Source organism: Passer domesticus, chromosome 2, assembly GCF_036417665.1.
Source record: "Passer domesticus isolate bPasDom1 chromosome 2, bPasDom1.hap1, whole genome shotgun sequence".
Classification (NCBI taxonomy): Eukaryota; Metazoa; Chordata; class Aves; order Passeriformes; family Passeridae; genus Passer; species Passer domesticus.
Window position 1 is genome coordinate 64,483,356 of NC_087475.1, and position 17,123 is coordinate 64,500,478.

Consider the following 17,123-nt stretch of genomic DNA (forward strand, 5'->3'; position numbering starts at 1 on the left):
GAGGATTGCTGGTGGAGAGGCGAGTTTTATTTGAAAGACATCTGATTCTTATTTCTGTGCACTGGCTGATTATGCCTCACATTACAACACTTCTGTGCCCACTGACAACTTCAGTCCCAATGAATGAGAGAAAAGACTCGACATCCAGGAGCTCTGGATGATTTTTATAAGTATCCAGATGTTTAGACTTTTATCTGAAGTTTATACAAAAAATATGAGGCCACTCCCAGGGGCAGCTTGACAAATATCCTCAGTCATTTACTCAGTGTCTAGAGCAGACATTCATATGGATGTATCACTGGAGTAGGTAGATCTGTTGACCTCAGTGGTATGGAAATGCAGGAAAATTAAGAATTACATTTTTTGACCCGCAACTACATACATTGCAACCCAATATGCAATGTTATTTGAGTGACACAATTAAAGAGTACCTTCTATTGATGGAAAGGTTCTGAGAAAATATTACTGAATTAATTGTCATTGCCTTACAGAATACATTGAGCTGATTTTCATCTTTGAAACATTAGTTTTTTTCTGGTATCTCCCCAGAAGGTGACTACCCATAGGTCTGAGAACACTATGGATGGAGCTTGGTTCCCTACAACAGGTGATTCTCTATTATTTTTCTTTTTTTTTTAAAGGAAAATGTCATTTTTCTTCTAATTCCTTTGCCCTCTGCCAGCTTCAATGGTATAAATAGGCAAATAAACCTCAGCAAATCACTAGGGTGGCTTCAGGGGTATTTGTTTGTTTTATCTAGTAGCCCTTGGAAGCTTCAGGCTGGTTGTGCCAGCTCTGTACAAACACTGGGTGCGGTGGGAAATCTTTATGTGTGAAGAGCTGACAGCCTGTGTGGAGGGAAGAGCACAAGCAGCAGCTTAACAAATACCTGTCTGGTCAATAAAGGACAAGTGAAAAAGCCATGGGATTACATGGATTACAGTACTTGGTTACACAGATTAACCAGGCAATTAAAGGCAGCAGGAACAATAAATATCCTTCCAAGGGGAGCCGCTATTGGGCTGTAGGCTGAATGTGGCCTTCCAGCTCTAAACTGGTTTTGCCATAAACACAAAATCACAAAAGCTGAAGGAGAGGGACAAGGCCCTGGAAACAGACCCACAAATGAGACATGCTTTCCTTGAATCCTCAAGAAATTTTATACCGTTGACTGGGGTCTTTTTCATTTATATTTTGATGGTTTCTTATCTTACGTTTTAAAAGGAAATCTGCTGAATGTCTAAAATGCCTTTTGGCAGTCAGGCCTTTTGTTGCTGATCTCCGACTTAAAAACAGTTTAACTTATCAAGAAGCTTTGGTGTAGATCTGGTGTAGTGGGTTGGTTCATTTGGTTTTTAAATGCTTTCTTTTGGATCACTTTTAATCATCACTTACATTGCACATGGCCATTTATGCATTGACAGGTTGATGGGGACTTTAATGTACATAAAACTTTCTCTGTCAGGACTTATGCCTCTCTGTCAGATTTTATCCTGCAGTAGAGAGGGTTCATGTACAGTTGCTGACAGATAAAATAAGCTCCTCCAGCAGCTGCAGCTCTGCCTCCCACAGGTTTTTGGTTTTTTTTCTGCTCTGGTTCTGTGTCCCCAGCTAAGTGTTGAGGAAGCACAGGGCTGTGTCGGGACAGACAAGCAGGAGCAAAGCAAGAGGGACAATGACTTCACCACAGGCCTGTAGTGCAACTCTAAATGTTTGACATCTTTCTTTAGCCCCAGGTGCAGGAGACAGGTAAGTAAATCATTCTATTCTACAGAAAAGTGCATTTCCAGCCTGGATTTCTGCAGAGAAAACCTAAAAGGCAAGAAGCTGACTTTGAAAAAAGATTCAAAGTCATGAATCAGATCAAAACAGAAAAAGCTCATCAATTTTAAGCCTGTCCCATGATTTTAAGGACCTGAATCCTGAATTTGAAACTCATGGGTTTCAATATGAGAAGCTGTGTTCTGTTGCGTGGTTCAGAAGGCAAAGCACTAAGGTTTCCTTCAAGCCTGGTACAATCACCTAACACTTGGTATTCAGATATTGTAGCTGATATGAAAAGATGCCCAGCATCTGTGATTCACACAGAAGCCAATGGAAACTGAAAACACCCAGCTCTGAAGGATCAGGCCTTTAATCATTAATATGTTTCCAGATCTATAAAAAATTGTTTCCTAAGACACTTTATTTCTGCAAGAAATTCCCTATTGGCAAGAGACTTTTCATAGCTCCTTAAAGACCTATAAGAAACTGTGGAAGAAATAAAGAGGGGTTTTGCTTATGGAAATGAGACCTACTAGAGAGCAACTGGAAATGTTTTTATGAGTCTTTATAATGGAACTACAGTAGCAGTTCCATGTTCATTTTTATTGGAAGACTCAATATTTTTTTCTTCTTCTTTTGTAAGCCTAATTTTTTCCCACCTGAAGCTTCACGTGTGGTCTCTTGGCAAAGGAGAATATTTTTGTAATGGCTGATGTGATATGGCTTTGTTTTAAGTAAGGAGATATTTCAGAGTAGTCTTCAAAAATTTCTTCAAATCTTTCCTTGTTCATTTAGAAGTTGAAAACAGCTAACACTAAAAAATATCCACTTTGATTTTATATTTGGTCTTAAAGAGATAGAGCTTATATATATATATTTGAAAATTTCAGTGGTACCAAAATTTGGGGCTTTAATAAAGGTAATTTTGAAGACTATAATAAAAATAACATAAAATATGAGAAACTATATGGATAGAAGATTTAAATATGAGATATAGGTCCATCAACCAACATGAGGATATAAACCAGAAGAGATAACAAAATATATGCCAGAAGCTTTGAAATAATTAAGGTGTTCATTGCATTAGAATTCTTCAGCCTTCTTTTTGTATTGATGATAAACATTTTTGCAAATAACTTGTTCCGATTAAATTTAACCCAAACTGGAAAGGAGCATGTACCTATTTCATTAGCCAAATTTTAAAATGCCTTCAGCAAAATTTTAGCAAACAACTCACCAGGTTTTGTCAGTGGACTCACTTTAGCTTGTGACACATGGCCTGATCACAGAGGTCACTGCATCTGAGCTCCGTTCAGGACTGCTTGTTCCAGGCTTTCCTCCATGGCTGTGGCTGGCAAAGTGCCACCCCCCAGGCTTGCCTCCCTTTCCAGCATTCTGGGGTGCTGAGTCTTCCTCCTCCTTCTCACTAATAGACACTTGAGTTGCAGCCCACAGAGATTTCCCCTCAATTTTCATTAAGCCTGCTTCTGGGAAGTCTGTTGGTCTTGCTCTTTGTTTTTCCTAAGACAAAAAATTGCAGGAGAAAAAGTGATTCCTTAAATCTCTGGAAAAAGAATCTTTCTCCTAGTAGACAAGTCCCACATCTTCTTTCTGTGTGCTCCCCTCTACTTTGCTCCTGTTATCTCCTTTTCCTCCCCTTACGCTGATAAACCCATTCCTGCTTGTTTGCCTTACTATCTTCAGCACAGAATCTTTTTTCTTTATTTATTTATCCCCTACTGATATTTTTATTGCCTTTGGTTATATTTTTATAGGAATTTATTTCCAGAAAGGAGGAGAAACATGGGGCCCCTTTTCCAATTATACCATTGTGCCTATCATACATACAGTACAGTGTATATCCTGGTATCCTGTTTTTCTTCAGCTACAGCAGAAAATGAATCCACCTAATTCTTTACCACATGAAAATATACTATGTTCAGTAGGGAAGGGACTGCTTGCTTGTCCTCTGTAAGCTTTTGTTGAGGTTTGATGAAGAGCAAGTGTGCAGAGGACTCCACCAGCCAGCTGCTTGATCACCATCGTGTTCCTCTGCTCTGTCCCTGTAATGTGCTCAAGTGACCCGGGGCTGTTACTGCTCAAATTTGGCTCATTATAAACTCAGGTCAAAAACTCATTTAAATCACAAAGCAACTGTTGTAGGGTGAGATATTATACCCAGGGTAACAATAACTTCTATACTTCTGTTTCAATGAAAGACTCACCACCAAGAATAAGAGCAATGTCAGGCAGGCAGACTACAAGGTAGGTAGGTTGTTTCTGGTACAAGGGTTAACTTGCAGTCCTGACCTCAGTCAAATAAATTCAAAGTTTCACAGAAGTTGCACAACAGCTTGTTTTCCTTCTTCTTCTTCTTCTTCTTTAGCAGCTTCACATTTCTCATGGTAATGAGAACCTGTAGCAGAAGATCTAATGAAAAACACCTTTTTTTTTTTATAGTCTTTCTCATGTTATTAGAGATGAAAATAGTGAGCAGTCTCATCAGAGTATACTTTCATGCTTTTCATAAAATTCTCAGCAGTATTCAATGCTTTTAGTGACTACTTGATTCAGACTTCTGGAGATTCACCCTTCTTTGCTAATCACTGCTTCTGGGCTTTGATCTGTATACCTTGCCACAGACCCATTATACCATGCTGCTTGTGATGAGGCAGAGCCATGCAATATATTCCATCCTTTAACAGTGTCTCCTTTAACAGGGACCTGGGTATCAGGTCTTTGACAAAGGTTTGGAAGGCAGCACTGAATTTACAGCTAGATATGAGCTTAAGCAGCAATCACTCAGTATTTTCTATATAGATTCCGGGGTGTGATGGTATGTAGTAACAGGAGATAGAATGTCTCTGTGGATTGTCTTTCTGTACTGAAGTAATTCCTTATGGCTCCTTCAGAAACATGACATGACTGTCTCAAGTAGTACACCTGTTGAGAAACAGTCCTTCTTAGACCATTGGGTTGTCCACAGCAGAACTCCTCTCAAAATGGGGTGGTGGTAGTGGTGTTAGAGAGCTTGGCTGCATCACCAGTTTTCTCAGATATTTGATGTGTATGTTGAGTTGCTAAGCTTGTCTCAAGGTTTTATATGTGCACATATTATTATTAAGAAATTCTTTACTGTGAGGGTGCTGAAACACTGGAATAGGCTGACCAGAGAAGCTGTGGATGCTGCATCCCTGGAAGAGTTCAAGGCCAGGCTGGATGGAACTCTGAGCAAACCAGTCTGGTGGAAGCTGTCCCTGTCCATGGCAGGGAATTTGGAACTAGATGATCCTTAAAGTCCCTTCCAACCCAAATCATTCTAGGATTCTATCCTTCGATGGCTGCTACTTTCAAGAAAAGAAGAGGTTCTGATAATAACACCATTGTATGTATTTCATGTAAGATTCATATGACCAACTTTAGCCATCAAAGTGTTTGATTTTCACCATTCCAAAACAGAATTCATAAAATAATGGGATCATCTCTTTGCTTGTATGTGCCTCTCTGACTGACTCCAGAGGAAATCCAGAAAAGCAGCTGAAACTGGAAGTGGAAAGCAGATACTGTCATGTCCTTCTGGACACGGACATGATAAATTGTCCATTTATTGTGATTTAACAATTTATTATTCATCTACCAACCCATAGTAATTTATTGTGCACATGACCCCACTCACCCAAGCTAAGTGCTCACCTTAATCATTCTCTAAAGACACACCTTAAGTTGTGGTAACTTAATTGCTTATCCATGTCTATTCAGACCTTATTTTCTCAAAGTGCACGGTCATATTCACCCACTTTGTTCCAGAAAGCCAACTAAATATTGGCTAACACTATACACATAAATTGAGACACACAAAATTAGGAAAAAGAGAGAAGTATTAGGTCTACAGATGTATTTATTTCAAGCAAACCTTCCAAGAAAGAAACAATGCAAATGTATAAAAGCAATAACATCTAGATGTCCTCTTAGTGTAAAGTTGGAAGAAAGGCATACAGCTATCAAAAAAATTTATAAATATTAGGAGTCACATTATATTTTTATTTGCTTTCAAACAGGAGCTGTGTGGCTCAGGGAAGGGAAACATTGACCTTTCACTTCTGTTCTCTCCAGCTTCAGTGCTGCTGCAGGCCCTAAGTGAAAATGAGTCTATTGGTCTCATCCAAACCTCAGCCCATGTTAGCCCACATTACAAAACACCGGAGAATTTGGCATGATCAGCAGTTTCTGCTCAAGAGAGGCCCAGGACTGCAATAGCAGAGGTGTTAGAGATCAGAATTTGGGAGCACTGGTTGAGTTACATGGGAAAGCAAAATACTTCGTCTCTTGCTTTCATTGGGACTGTATTCACTTGCACAAAATAAACACAGTATGAACAATACAAAAAATATTTATATCACAGCAAATAATACTTATAAATAAGGCAAACAGCTCATTACCACCATTCACCCAAAGGTCACAGAGTGCTTTTAAAGCAGAAATTTAGCTGCACTGGTGAAGCAGTGAAACATCATTCTTATTTTACAGATGGAAAAACTGAGGCACACAGACACCTTCCTATCCAAGACCGCACAGGAAATCTGTGGCAAGGCCAGCACAGGCTCCTGATCACAGGAGTCTGCATGTGTAGGGGTTTGGGGAGGACAGCTGAGCTCCCTTGCACTCAGATGCCTGTGGCAAGAGCTGAAGTGCACACCAGCAAAAGGTCAGTGTATCCATTCTCCAAGCCACAAAGTTCCAGTCTGAAAAGACATAAAAATGCAATGAGTTTTTTCTGAGGTTTTTATTTTTCAAATATTAATTGTTTCTTGGCACCAGGAGTCATTTTTACATCAAAAATAGTTATGTATTACATACTGTTATTTATAAAAGTCTGCACTGTCTCTAATTTGGAAAGTTTAATACGAATATAAAGAAAACCTGTAGACCACTAGATATTAGCCTGATGCTGTCCTCTTAGCACCATGTGATGGTAAACTGTTCTAGCTGAAATGGGTGAATGTTCTCTTATGTCTCTGTTTCCAGGTTACTGTTTTGTTTTTTTCCTGAACTGATATCCACATTACTTGCTCCTTATATTCTCTGAGCTGTAAACTAAATTAAACATTATTCTGGATCTCGGGCTTTTGGCAATAAATGCAGCTGCTTGGAGTAAAATCAACCACCCAGAAGAATCAAACCTAGGAGAAGCAATGCTTGGGTACTGTGACAGAAGTGATTTTTATGGGAATGAATCCAGAGGAAAATCAGTTGCTCTATAGCTGGGGATCTCCCTGATCCTTTTGCAAGCCTCACAATATCATCACCATATGTGCACAGACTGTCACTCCTACAAACTGTTCTCACTCTTCATTCCCAGGTGCTTGATCAAATGCTTTGGACTGCTTTTGGTGACTCCAGTTCTTTCCTCCACACCTTTCAGTTTTGAAGTCTCTCCCCGAATTTGCTGTTTGCTCTCCAAAAACATGCTATATTGTGAGTCATTAGATCCCAAGTGAACTTCTTTACTCTGGGAATCGATTAGATTCCTAAATTAAAAATAATTACTTGTGCTGTCCAGATCCCCTGCATTACCATGAGCCCCATTAAATGGGATTACTGGCTGAGGACACTGCCACGCTCACTAAGCACCAGCCTAGTGCTGGAAGCATCACAGAACTGCAGGATTTCTCAGGGCTCACACGTACCTGGACAGTCCTTGGCAAGAGTACCATCCACTGCAGGGAAGAAAGGTGGGCTCTTTGTTAAAAAGTGCACCAGACACCATATTTAACTGGTGTCCCTCATGTGAGCTTTCAGCCCGCGAGGAACAAGCCAGGAAGCAAAAGGAAGTCACAGGGGACTTGGTGCAGCCCACCTTAGGATGCATGTGCCCCACAGCACATCCAGCTGACTGCACCTCTGGCTTGCAGTGTGAAGCACCAGCAGAAAGTATTGTGGAGAGGCCTTCAGGAAAAAAGCAAACAAGAGAGGAGTCGTGCTCTGATGGCTTCTTCAGGCTGAGACATCTTGCTAGCTTTTAAAGCCAAAACACAGTAGTAGTGTTAACACTGCTTAGGTTAAATATCTCACCTTCTTCAGACAACCCTGGGGGAGTGAAACTCAGTCTGAAATGAGAAAAGTTTCCTGAAGGTGAGTTCACAGATCACAAAATGCTGAGATGGAAAGAATCTATTCAATCATCTATCCCATCTCTCTGCCAGTTCAGAATTACTCCCCATGATGTTTTTAACATAACTGCTTTTCTCATTTGAAAAAAAAAAAAAAAAAGGGGGAAAAAAATGGGGGAGAAATACCTAAAAATGGTCTATGAGCTTTTCTATGAAAAACTGTTTGATTCCTTGACTTAATTCTAATGTCTCCTTTTGCTTTGTGCAGATGAGTTCAGCATGTGCCAGGATGAAGAGCAAACCAATATTTTCTGGAAGGACTCTTCCACCATCTGCAGCATCCAGCAACTGGAAAAATCCTCCCAATAACTGGGTTGCATCTGCATTTTCTTAACTGTGTTAAATTTCTCCTCCCTTTGCATGGGAGAAAGTTGTTCTTTCATGATTGTATTCTGTGTGGTTATGGACTAGCTAACCTGGAAAGTGCTACCAAGTCTCCCCTATTTCAAATATTACATGCAGAATGAAACACACCTTTGCTAAAATAATGGAAATAAGCCATGAGTCTAAAAAGTGGTTTGGATAGTGCAGTTATGAAACAAACCATCCTATTTCATTGTGGTGAAGAGAATAACAAAGAGTGTTTTTCACCTCTAACTGAGGATTGCACAAGTCTAATATTATTTTTTTCCTCAGTTTAATTTATGTCCATGTGTTACATAGTCTGTATCTCTTTTAAATGTCTGGTTGGACACTGCAGCCTGTTTCATCCCCAGTGCAAGTTTCCTATTTTCCTCTCAGAGCTGAGATGTGCTGAGGCCCTTGCAGGGCTCCTTGACTACACATATATTTGGGACAACCCTGTCCATGCAAGCAAAGTTCAGAAAACTGAAGACAACGTGTATTACTCAGACTATCCTATTAACACAGGCAAATGGCTACGGGTAGGGGCAGCAAGACTTCTCCCTGCTCCCTCTGACACTGCTGCTGCAGTGGGAGTGGTGCCAGCAAGACTCTGGGTTTGTAGGGGTCCACTCTGGGGCTCCTCAGCCCATCCTACAGACACTATGGCCACTTTCAGACTGCTGAGGTGTGAAACACTGATATCAGTGTAACATCAGAGCCAAAAAAAGCTTATTTTGTCAATTTAGAGTAACAAAAGTGAAGAACTTCTCGCTCCACTCATCTCTTGCATTCATCACCATGAAATGGAAGAACAAGTACGGAGTCGTGCAACAAGCTGTCACATCAGCTTCAAAAGCAATGGCCCACACAAGCAAATTTCTCTACTGTACAGTCTTGTTATTTAAGATTATTTAATCAAAGGTGGCAGAAAGCAAGAGGTGGTTGTTGTTTGTTAGTTTTTTTCCCCCAAGAAAGCAATTCAGCCACTTCCAGAACCAGTCTGAGTGTTGACAGCAGCATCTACCCACAGATACAAGGTATAAATTGCTTAATTATGTGTGAAGATTATGGGAGCTATGTCAAGCCTGAGTCACCAGCAGTTGTTTGAAAAGGTAAAACAAAAATGATTAGCAAATTCCTCTGGAAAGTGGTAATTGTAATTTTTCTTCCTGTGCATGTGGGTGTTGCTGTGTCTCCTGGCAGTACTGTGGCCACCTTCACATGTGTTCAGTGGCAGGGGCCAAACAAAACTCAGGGCTCAGACATTGCAATATTAACGGGCTTCCAAGGGACAATGCAAGGGAACAGAAGAAAAGCTGGAAAATATGATTTCCTAAAAAACAAAACAAAACAAAACACCCAAAAAACCAACCAAACAAAAAAAAACCCAAAAAACAAGCAAGTAAAGTCTTTGGGTTAGACTATTATTGTAGCACTAAGGACCTTTCCCTCGCCTGGTTTTATGCAGAAAGCTTTCAGCATTTCCAGAACTACCATTAAAATGAGGAATGCCCAGTGATACTCCATTTTGTGTAGTCTCATGCTGCTGGCAAGTGTTGGGCCCATGAGTGTGACTCTGAACACAGAACGTACCTGGTGCATGTCACAGCACAGTGCAAGCAGCACAGTCCTACTGGCACGTCTAGTTAGGGCTCCTCTTCTCCAGTGTAATTTTTGACCCCTCAGGAGAGGTAGGTGCCATACTGGTGCATGTTACCACTAGCGAAGGCAGAGTTGCACTTGAGGTATCATCAAAGTAACCGTGTGATTAAAAAAAAAAAAGAACCCTGTCTCTTGTCATAGCTGCAGATTTCCAGCGCTTTGGGGAGTGCAGCAAACATTGTATTGGAAAACAGCTTTCCCATGGCGTTTGAGTTCCCACACTTTCAATCTCTGCAGATAGTGTGGAAGTGGGTGGAAATTTAATAGGATTTTTAAAAAAAAGATAGTTAATTTAACTGCTTTGACCTTCGGAGGGGAAAACGCACAGAGAAGTTTCGTCCTTTTGTTTATTTATTTATTTATTTTCCTTCCTTTCCCTCCTTTCCTTTTCACCTCTCTCCCTCCCCCTCCTCTCCTCCGCCACCCCACCCCACCCCATCCCATCCCATCCCATCCCATCCCATCCCATCCCATCCCATCCCATCCCATCCCATCCCATCCCATCCCATCCCATCCCATCCCATCCCATCCCATCCCATCCCATCCCATCCCATCCCATGCCCCCGCGGCCCAGCCCCGCCTCCCACCACTCGCGCATCCCTCCGCAGCCCCCACGGCAGCATCACTTTTTCCGCTTTTCATTCCTCCCACCTTCGCGTCCCTCCCTCCCCGCGCCCGCTCCGCGCCCAGTTTCTCACCTTCTCCGCAGCCTCCCGCCACCCACGACGGGGCCGCCGCGCCAGACCCGGCTCCCGGCGCGCTCCCGGCGCGCTCTCGGCTCCGCTCCCGGCGCGCTCCCGGCGCGCTCCCGGCGCGCTCCCGGCTCCGCTCCCGGCGCGTTCCCGATGCGCTCCCGGCGCGTTCCCGGCGCGCTCCCGATGCTCTCCCGGCGCGCTCCCGCGCAGCCCCCGCCGCGCCCCGTGGGCGACTCGCCAGCGCCACCCGCTGGGCGGCCGCGGTGAGGGCGGCCCCGCGCAGCCCCCGCGCCCTCCGGGGCCGCTCCGGAGCGGGGCCCGCATGAGGATGACCGACGGACATCGATGGAGCCCTAGTCTGTCACCCCGGGAGCCGCGCCCGCCTACGCCTCCCGGCGCCAGAGGCACCCTGGAGGGCGCTGGGCCGGATGCCTCACCAGTTCCTGCTGGTTTTCTTCTGGGCAGACGAGGTTACACCAGGCGTTGAAGTTACGCACCACCATGTGCAGAGCTGGGAAGCAACCTGCAAAGCTGGTTAAAGCCCGAGCAATCCTGTCTCAACCTTTCTTGGGCTGTCCATTCCCATCCGGAGGCTGAGCCCAGGCCTGGTCTTGCTCTTCCCGTGGGAGGGGTGACAGGGGCTGTGGCAGCTGCGGTGGCTGTGCCCAGCGAGGGCAGCATCTCTCGGCTGCCATCTCTGTGTGCCACCGCTCCTGCTCCGCAGAGCGGCCGTGCGGCAGGCACGCACTGCGGGTCACAGGGATGCTCCTTCGGGAAACGCTGTCTGCCCTGAGTGTGCTCTCTGTCCGGGGTGCACACTCAGCAGGAGCCTCCAGACAAAGGGTCTGGAATTAAAAACTTTCACATTATGCCTGTCCAAAAGGGAGGTATTGATGGACTGGCAAAAAACTAAACTTCGACAGCTCTTTCTTTCCTTTGCCTGTTTGATGGCATCACCTTAACAGGGCTCGTTGCACACTGACCTTCTCTAATGACCACAAACACGGCTAAAGAATAAACCAGAACATTCTGTGGTGTGATGAAATTATAAAATCAGTTTTTCTAGGGAAGTTTTCCTAGGGAAGTTTTAGATTCTTTATGTGACATTTTCTTAGCATGCGCAAGTTTGCACATAACACAAATTTAGCAACCTCTGAACTGTCTGGAGAGGTTCAAAGTGACAGTCACCTTTAAGCCATGCAATATTCAGCTTAAAATTGTTAAAAACCCCTCAATTTCTAGCTGTGGGGGCCTGTCAAATATTTCACATTTCGTCTGACACTGAGTATTTGAAGTTGACGGTGAAGGAAATACACTTTAATGTTTGACAAACAAGGAGTTCTGTTTCTCTGAATCTGGTCAGGAATTTGGAAGGCTAAAGCAATCTCAGAGCAGGGATTCATGAGCTCAGGTGTGCTGCTCAAAGCTGAACAACAGATGAAATGTGCTACAGAGATATGGAAAGGTTACCTAAATGGTAGGACTGGCCAGACCAAAAACCAACACCTTTTGGAAAAAAAGTGTTCCGGTGTTGTTTTCTGATATAAATCTCAAACTCTTCCAAGCAGCTAAAAAAAAAAAAAATAAGAATGCAAGGCAATTAGCATGAGATTTAAGAAAAAATATCCATATGAAAAATCATTAATTTTTTTTTCTCTTTTTTTTTTTTTTTTCCATTTTCAGAATTAATCCTAGATTTTGGAAACAAAATCCAAGTAGTTCTACATATGCCATGAAAAGGGTGCGTATGTACATTTTTGTTGCTTTACTATGTAAGTTTTATATTTTCCTGGACTACTTTGCCTCATTTGTTAACCTGAGCCTCATGTGTGGAGTACAATAGGAGGATACTTTTATCAGATGGAATTGTTGATACATTCATGCTCAGGGTTTCCTTGCTGGTTCAATTTCTTATTCACTAGTTCCCTGCTGTAGCAAGGGTATCTTGTGTTTGAAACCTTGCATGCTGGTGGGAAACATCCTGATCCTTTAGAAGCTACTGTAGGAAGCTCCAGCTGAAACAACAGAGTGTGTGCTCAAGCAAGAACTGCTCACGTGAGCAAGGATTTGAGTCATCCAAGCCCAAAGGGACTGGTAAGGAGGAGGAAGCTGTTTCATCAAAAGCTTGGTAGCAGGAGATGTAAATACATAACCCGGGCAAAGAGGCTGAGTTTGTGGATCATATGCCAGCAGGGGTTGTGCTGAACTGGGTGGTGTTATTTGGAAAGCACGACAGAAAAGGTGCATACAGAGAGCTCTGAATCAAAGATGCCTCAGTGTAGGATGTTGGGGTGGGTATATGGAATAACAGAGGTGCAAGCAGTGTTTGTTCTCCTTCTGAACCCAAAGTGGAATATCCTAGCATTAAAATCTGAGCTTTTGTAGGTGTGGCAGCACTTGAGCCGGTGACAGCAGGTCCCTTTGAACGTGTCAAGGGCAGGGAGGCAGAATGTAGGCTCTTCTCTCTGGTGCTCTAAATTTCACCAGCTGCATAGCAAACACAAGGCACTGCAGAGAGCAGCTTGCACCCTGGCTCGAGGGCTGCTCACCCTGGAGGGGACTGCCATCCTGCCGAGGCCACGAGGCCAGGAGAGCTGTGAATCCCCACCCCAGGGGCATGTCGGATGCTCGTATCTTCTAGCGCACTTCATCTCAATTAAGGCCTGATGAAAAGGGACCTTGAGCAGCAAACATGCCAAGGGGTAACTTGAGATAAATGTGCAGCTGCACAGATCTCCTGAAAGGGGGTGAGTTGCACATTTTGCAATTAGGGTAAGCTAATTGTATGTGCACAGGCAGTTGCCACAGCTCAGCTGATGGGTGGTAACTTATTAAACCACAGTAATGTGAGCACTTTGAGTCATGAAACCATACCCAAAGTGTTTGCAGACTCAGGGCCTCAGAACCCATTGCCCTCCCTTTCCATTGCACCGTCATCTCGAGGACAGGGAGAGGAATTGAAAACCTGTGCTGTATATTCTGATGCAAGATGAATTCCCCAAGGGATTCTTGGATTTCTAGCCAGAATTTCAAAGAATTTAACAATGTTTTCTTTTTAAATGACCATGAATCCAAATATTCATTTTAAGTGGAAATGTTTGGGAAAGAAAGAGTTCTGGAAATTTTCAGCATAAACACTAGTTCTTGTAAAAAGACATGAAGAGTGATATTCAGAAGGCCTAAATTTCCCCCAAGTCTCTGGGACTTGTGTTTCTTCAGTTAGAAATCTCTACAAGCCTTGAGCCATCCAGAAGGGAACCTGGCCAATTTGGTGGACCTGTGGCTGGACTTGCTAGTTTCTAGGAGGCTTGAGGAGAAATTATCTGCCAAATACTTTCACTCCTCTGCTACTTCCTCGTGAGTTTTCTATACACATGCATGTAACCTAACAGAGTTCAAATCAGCTAGGGGTCGGTTTGTTTGTTTATTTTCAGAATCTTCCTGATGCCAACCCTGTTAGCAACACTGATGAAGTGAGCTTTAACCTGGACAGCATAGCTCAGATTCTGGCCCTGGCGATGTCAATGGGATCTTCCTATTGATCTTCAGACCAGGATTCCAACACACTGAGCTGCCTACAAGTGAGGGGTATTGAGATTCTTCAGAGAAGCTTTTCTTTTAAATTTCTTTTTAATTAAACTGGACATAAAACCATTTGTGCTTGAGGCTAATGCATTGCTGAAGAAACTGGAACTCAGGCCCCGTAATAGGGTATTTTTGTGTGTGAGAGCAGAGGGAGTGAACTAACAGAAACAACTGTACAAAGCCTAAATGGTGGGAAATACCAAAACAGCCCCTTGCAGCTGGGGCAGCAGGGGTCTGGCTCCAGCGGGTGGCTGTCACACCAAAGTGTGTGGGGGTGGTGGCACCACTTCGTGCTCTGCAAATGGGGCAATCTCAGAGCTGCAGCTGCATCTGTCTCCTCACAGGTTTCCTCCCTTGGCCTCTCTGCTGCCTACCTGTCTCCCCTTCGAGAGGATACCATTAGAAAAATAGCCAGAAGTCTCATTTCGTAGGAGTTCTTCAGCTTTCTGTCCTTCCCTATGATGGGTGGTGCCACTGGCAGTAATGTGAGAAACCAGTGTAGGAATGTGTATAACACCTTTGTGTACATTCCCTCTGTTTATCTGCTGCCTGCTGTGATGCTCAGCGTTGCCCTGGAGATCACAACATTTCAGCAAACACCACCTTGTTGTGCTCCCAGCAGAGCCCTTTTCCCTCTTCCCCTGACGGACAGAGTCACACTTGAAAAAAGAAAGCAGGTATCTAGTGCTGGCTGGACTTTCATGGCAGTTTTTTATTATTTCTAAATAACTCCTAAGCTAAGACATCCCATGCAAAATTTCAACCCAGGGCAGCTGTCTGCATTCACACCAAGAACCAATGAGTAAGTTTTTTGAGGCAGCCTTAATTGCAGTTGTGAGAATGAAACCAGTGTAACATTTAAAGTGTGAACATAAAATATGGCAAATCAATCAGAGTATGGAACCACATTTGGAAAGTATTCAGCTGATGATGTTCCTGATCAGACATTAACAAATTTTAAAAAATAATTTAACAAAAATTAAAAGTCACATGTGGAAATTTACTCCTCCAGCCAATGGAAAGAGATACTTTTCTATCTCATAGTCAACAAAATTCCCTCATCTACTACCCAAATCACAGTTAAAAGTAGCTTAATTTATCCCTTAAAAAAATTTTTTTACAAGCCCTTATTCCTGCTCAGCAATCACACAGACATTAAATCTTATTGCAGAAAGGGGAAGGGGGGGAATGTCTCTTCTCAGCATTACAGCTGCAGCTGTTTGACAGAAGTAAGTGACTTCATAAACCATCCTGATTTGGCAGTAGAAGAGCAGAGTTTTATGCTGTCTGCTGCACAGTCACGGGGCTGAGAAAGCTCTGCAAAGCAATCTTCACAAATGTTTCACCTCAGTTTATAAATACCTTCACTTCACCGTGTTAATGCCTCTTCTGCTTTGCTTTCCATTCACCACCACTGGATCATCTACCAAAACCCTTTATTGCTTTAAAGTGATTGATCCCACTGGACACACATATTTTTCTTCTTATTATTCTTTGTCTTTTTTTTTTCTTTTCTCAACAGAAGGTATTGCACTTACACCTCTCTACTGGTTAGTTGGTTTGTTATGGTAAAATTCAGTAAAGATCTAGCAGACTGTCTTTATTTGCAACATAATCAGGTTGTGTATCTTCTCATGAAAGAGTCCATACTTAAGCACTCTGTTTTCTCTGTCTCTCTCAAGTGTTCACTCCATAAAGAATTACTTGAAAACACATTTTCTTGAGCTGTGATGAAAACAGAGAGATTTCTGATGGTTGTCTTCTCAGCCTCCACATTTCTGTATTCATTTCAAGACCTTGTTATTTAAGAATGAATTCTTTCGCCTCCAGAGCAACTTCTGGAGACATTCCCAGCTCCTAATAACATGATTTTGGTATGAGTTTGATATGAGAAGGCTATTTACTACTTTGCAGGAACACCATTTCCTCTGGGAAATCTTCACTGCTGTAAAGTCAGCAGGAGCTCTTGCTACAGTGAAATATCCAGGATTCACCTTTCAAGATATCTGTGATTTTTATAGGAGCGTTACAGCTCATAAGCTTTGCTCTTTCCTTGGGCAAGCAGCCTGCTCCTTCACATTGCCAGGGGATTTTGCAGGATTTGTCTCAGAGCAGATCGGACCGGAATATAAGGATCTGAGGGAAAAACTGGCAATGAACAAATGACTTTCTCAATGATGGCCTTCAAACACTGGTGAGCTTCAAGTAAGTCTTTCTCAAATTGTTGTCCCTCTCTTTGTAAAGCCATATGACTACAGATGTTAACTCAATGCTATCCTCAAAGAACTAGCAAAAAGAAATGACGGAAAAATACCGCTCCACAAGCATTCTAGTAATGATTTTCCAAGCAGAAATTTCCTAATGATGAATGTTTTCTGATTTAGTGTGAAAGATATTCAGGTTTGAGATAAACGTGTGTAACCATTAAATACCACTACAAGATGTCTTGGCAAGAAACCCTAGATAGCAATTGCACCTGCTCAGTATTAATGGGCACCTACTTCTCCAGGCCTCAACAATTACTTTTTTAAAAAAATTTGTTTCTGCCAGACAGACCTTTTGCATCTGTCCTCAAGCAATTTAATTCCCTCTACCCTGTCAGGCAGGGGTAGGACCTCAGGGAAGTGTTATATCCAGAGGTCTCTGGAGAGCTCTCAATGGCTCTGGAGCCATTGAGAGCTCTCCAGAGACCTCTGGATGTAAAGTCATAAGTCATAAAGTCAGCAGACCTTGCTGAAGCATCACTTCCATGCAGCGTTCCTCATCTGTGATGTGAATGGGATCACCAGTGAGGCAGGTGAACTCAACAGCTCTGCCCACGGCACACCATAACTAATTCTGAAGGTTTTCCAGTCCCCCAGAGTGGCATGGTCTGCAGCATGGAAAGCGCTGCCCTAATAGC

General features: G+C 43.0%; 1 protein-coding gene across 42 annotated transcripts in view; it reads right to left on the reverse strand.

Moving 5' to 3' along the window:
• LOC135294061 (myristoylated alanine-rich C-kinase substrate-like) overlaps positions 1-11,315 on the reverse strand; it is a 37,154-nt gene extending 25,839 nt beyond the window's left edge. For 15 of the 42 annotated variants that reach the window (XR_010356230.1, XR_010356227.1, XR_010356231.1 and 12 more), the window contains exons 1-3: positions 7,452-8,476; positions 3,990-4,707; positions 3,002-3,285 (exon numbers count right to left, since the gene is read on the reverse strand). Coding sequence is in view for 8 of the 42 variants with exons in the window: in XM_064408836.1 (XP_064264906.1) it covers positions 4,098-4,180; positions 10,640-10,979 (423 nt within the window). In the remaining 34 variants the exon portion in view is untranslated. The other 27 variants (XR_010356229.1, XR_010356232.1, XR_010356224.1 and 24 more) reach the window with 19 other exon arrangements.
• Between the last annotated feature and the right edge of the window lie 5,808 nt (positions 11,316-17,123).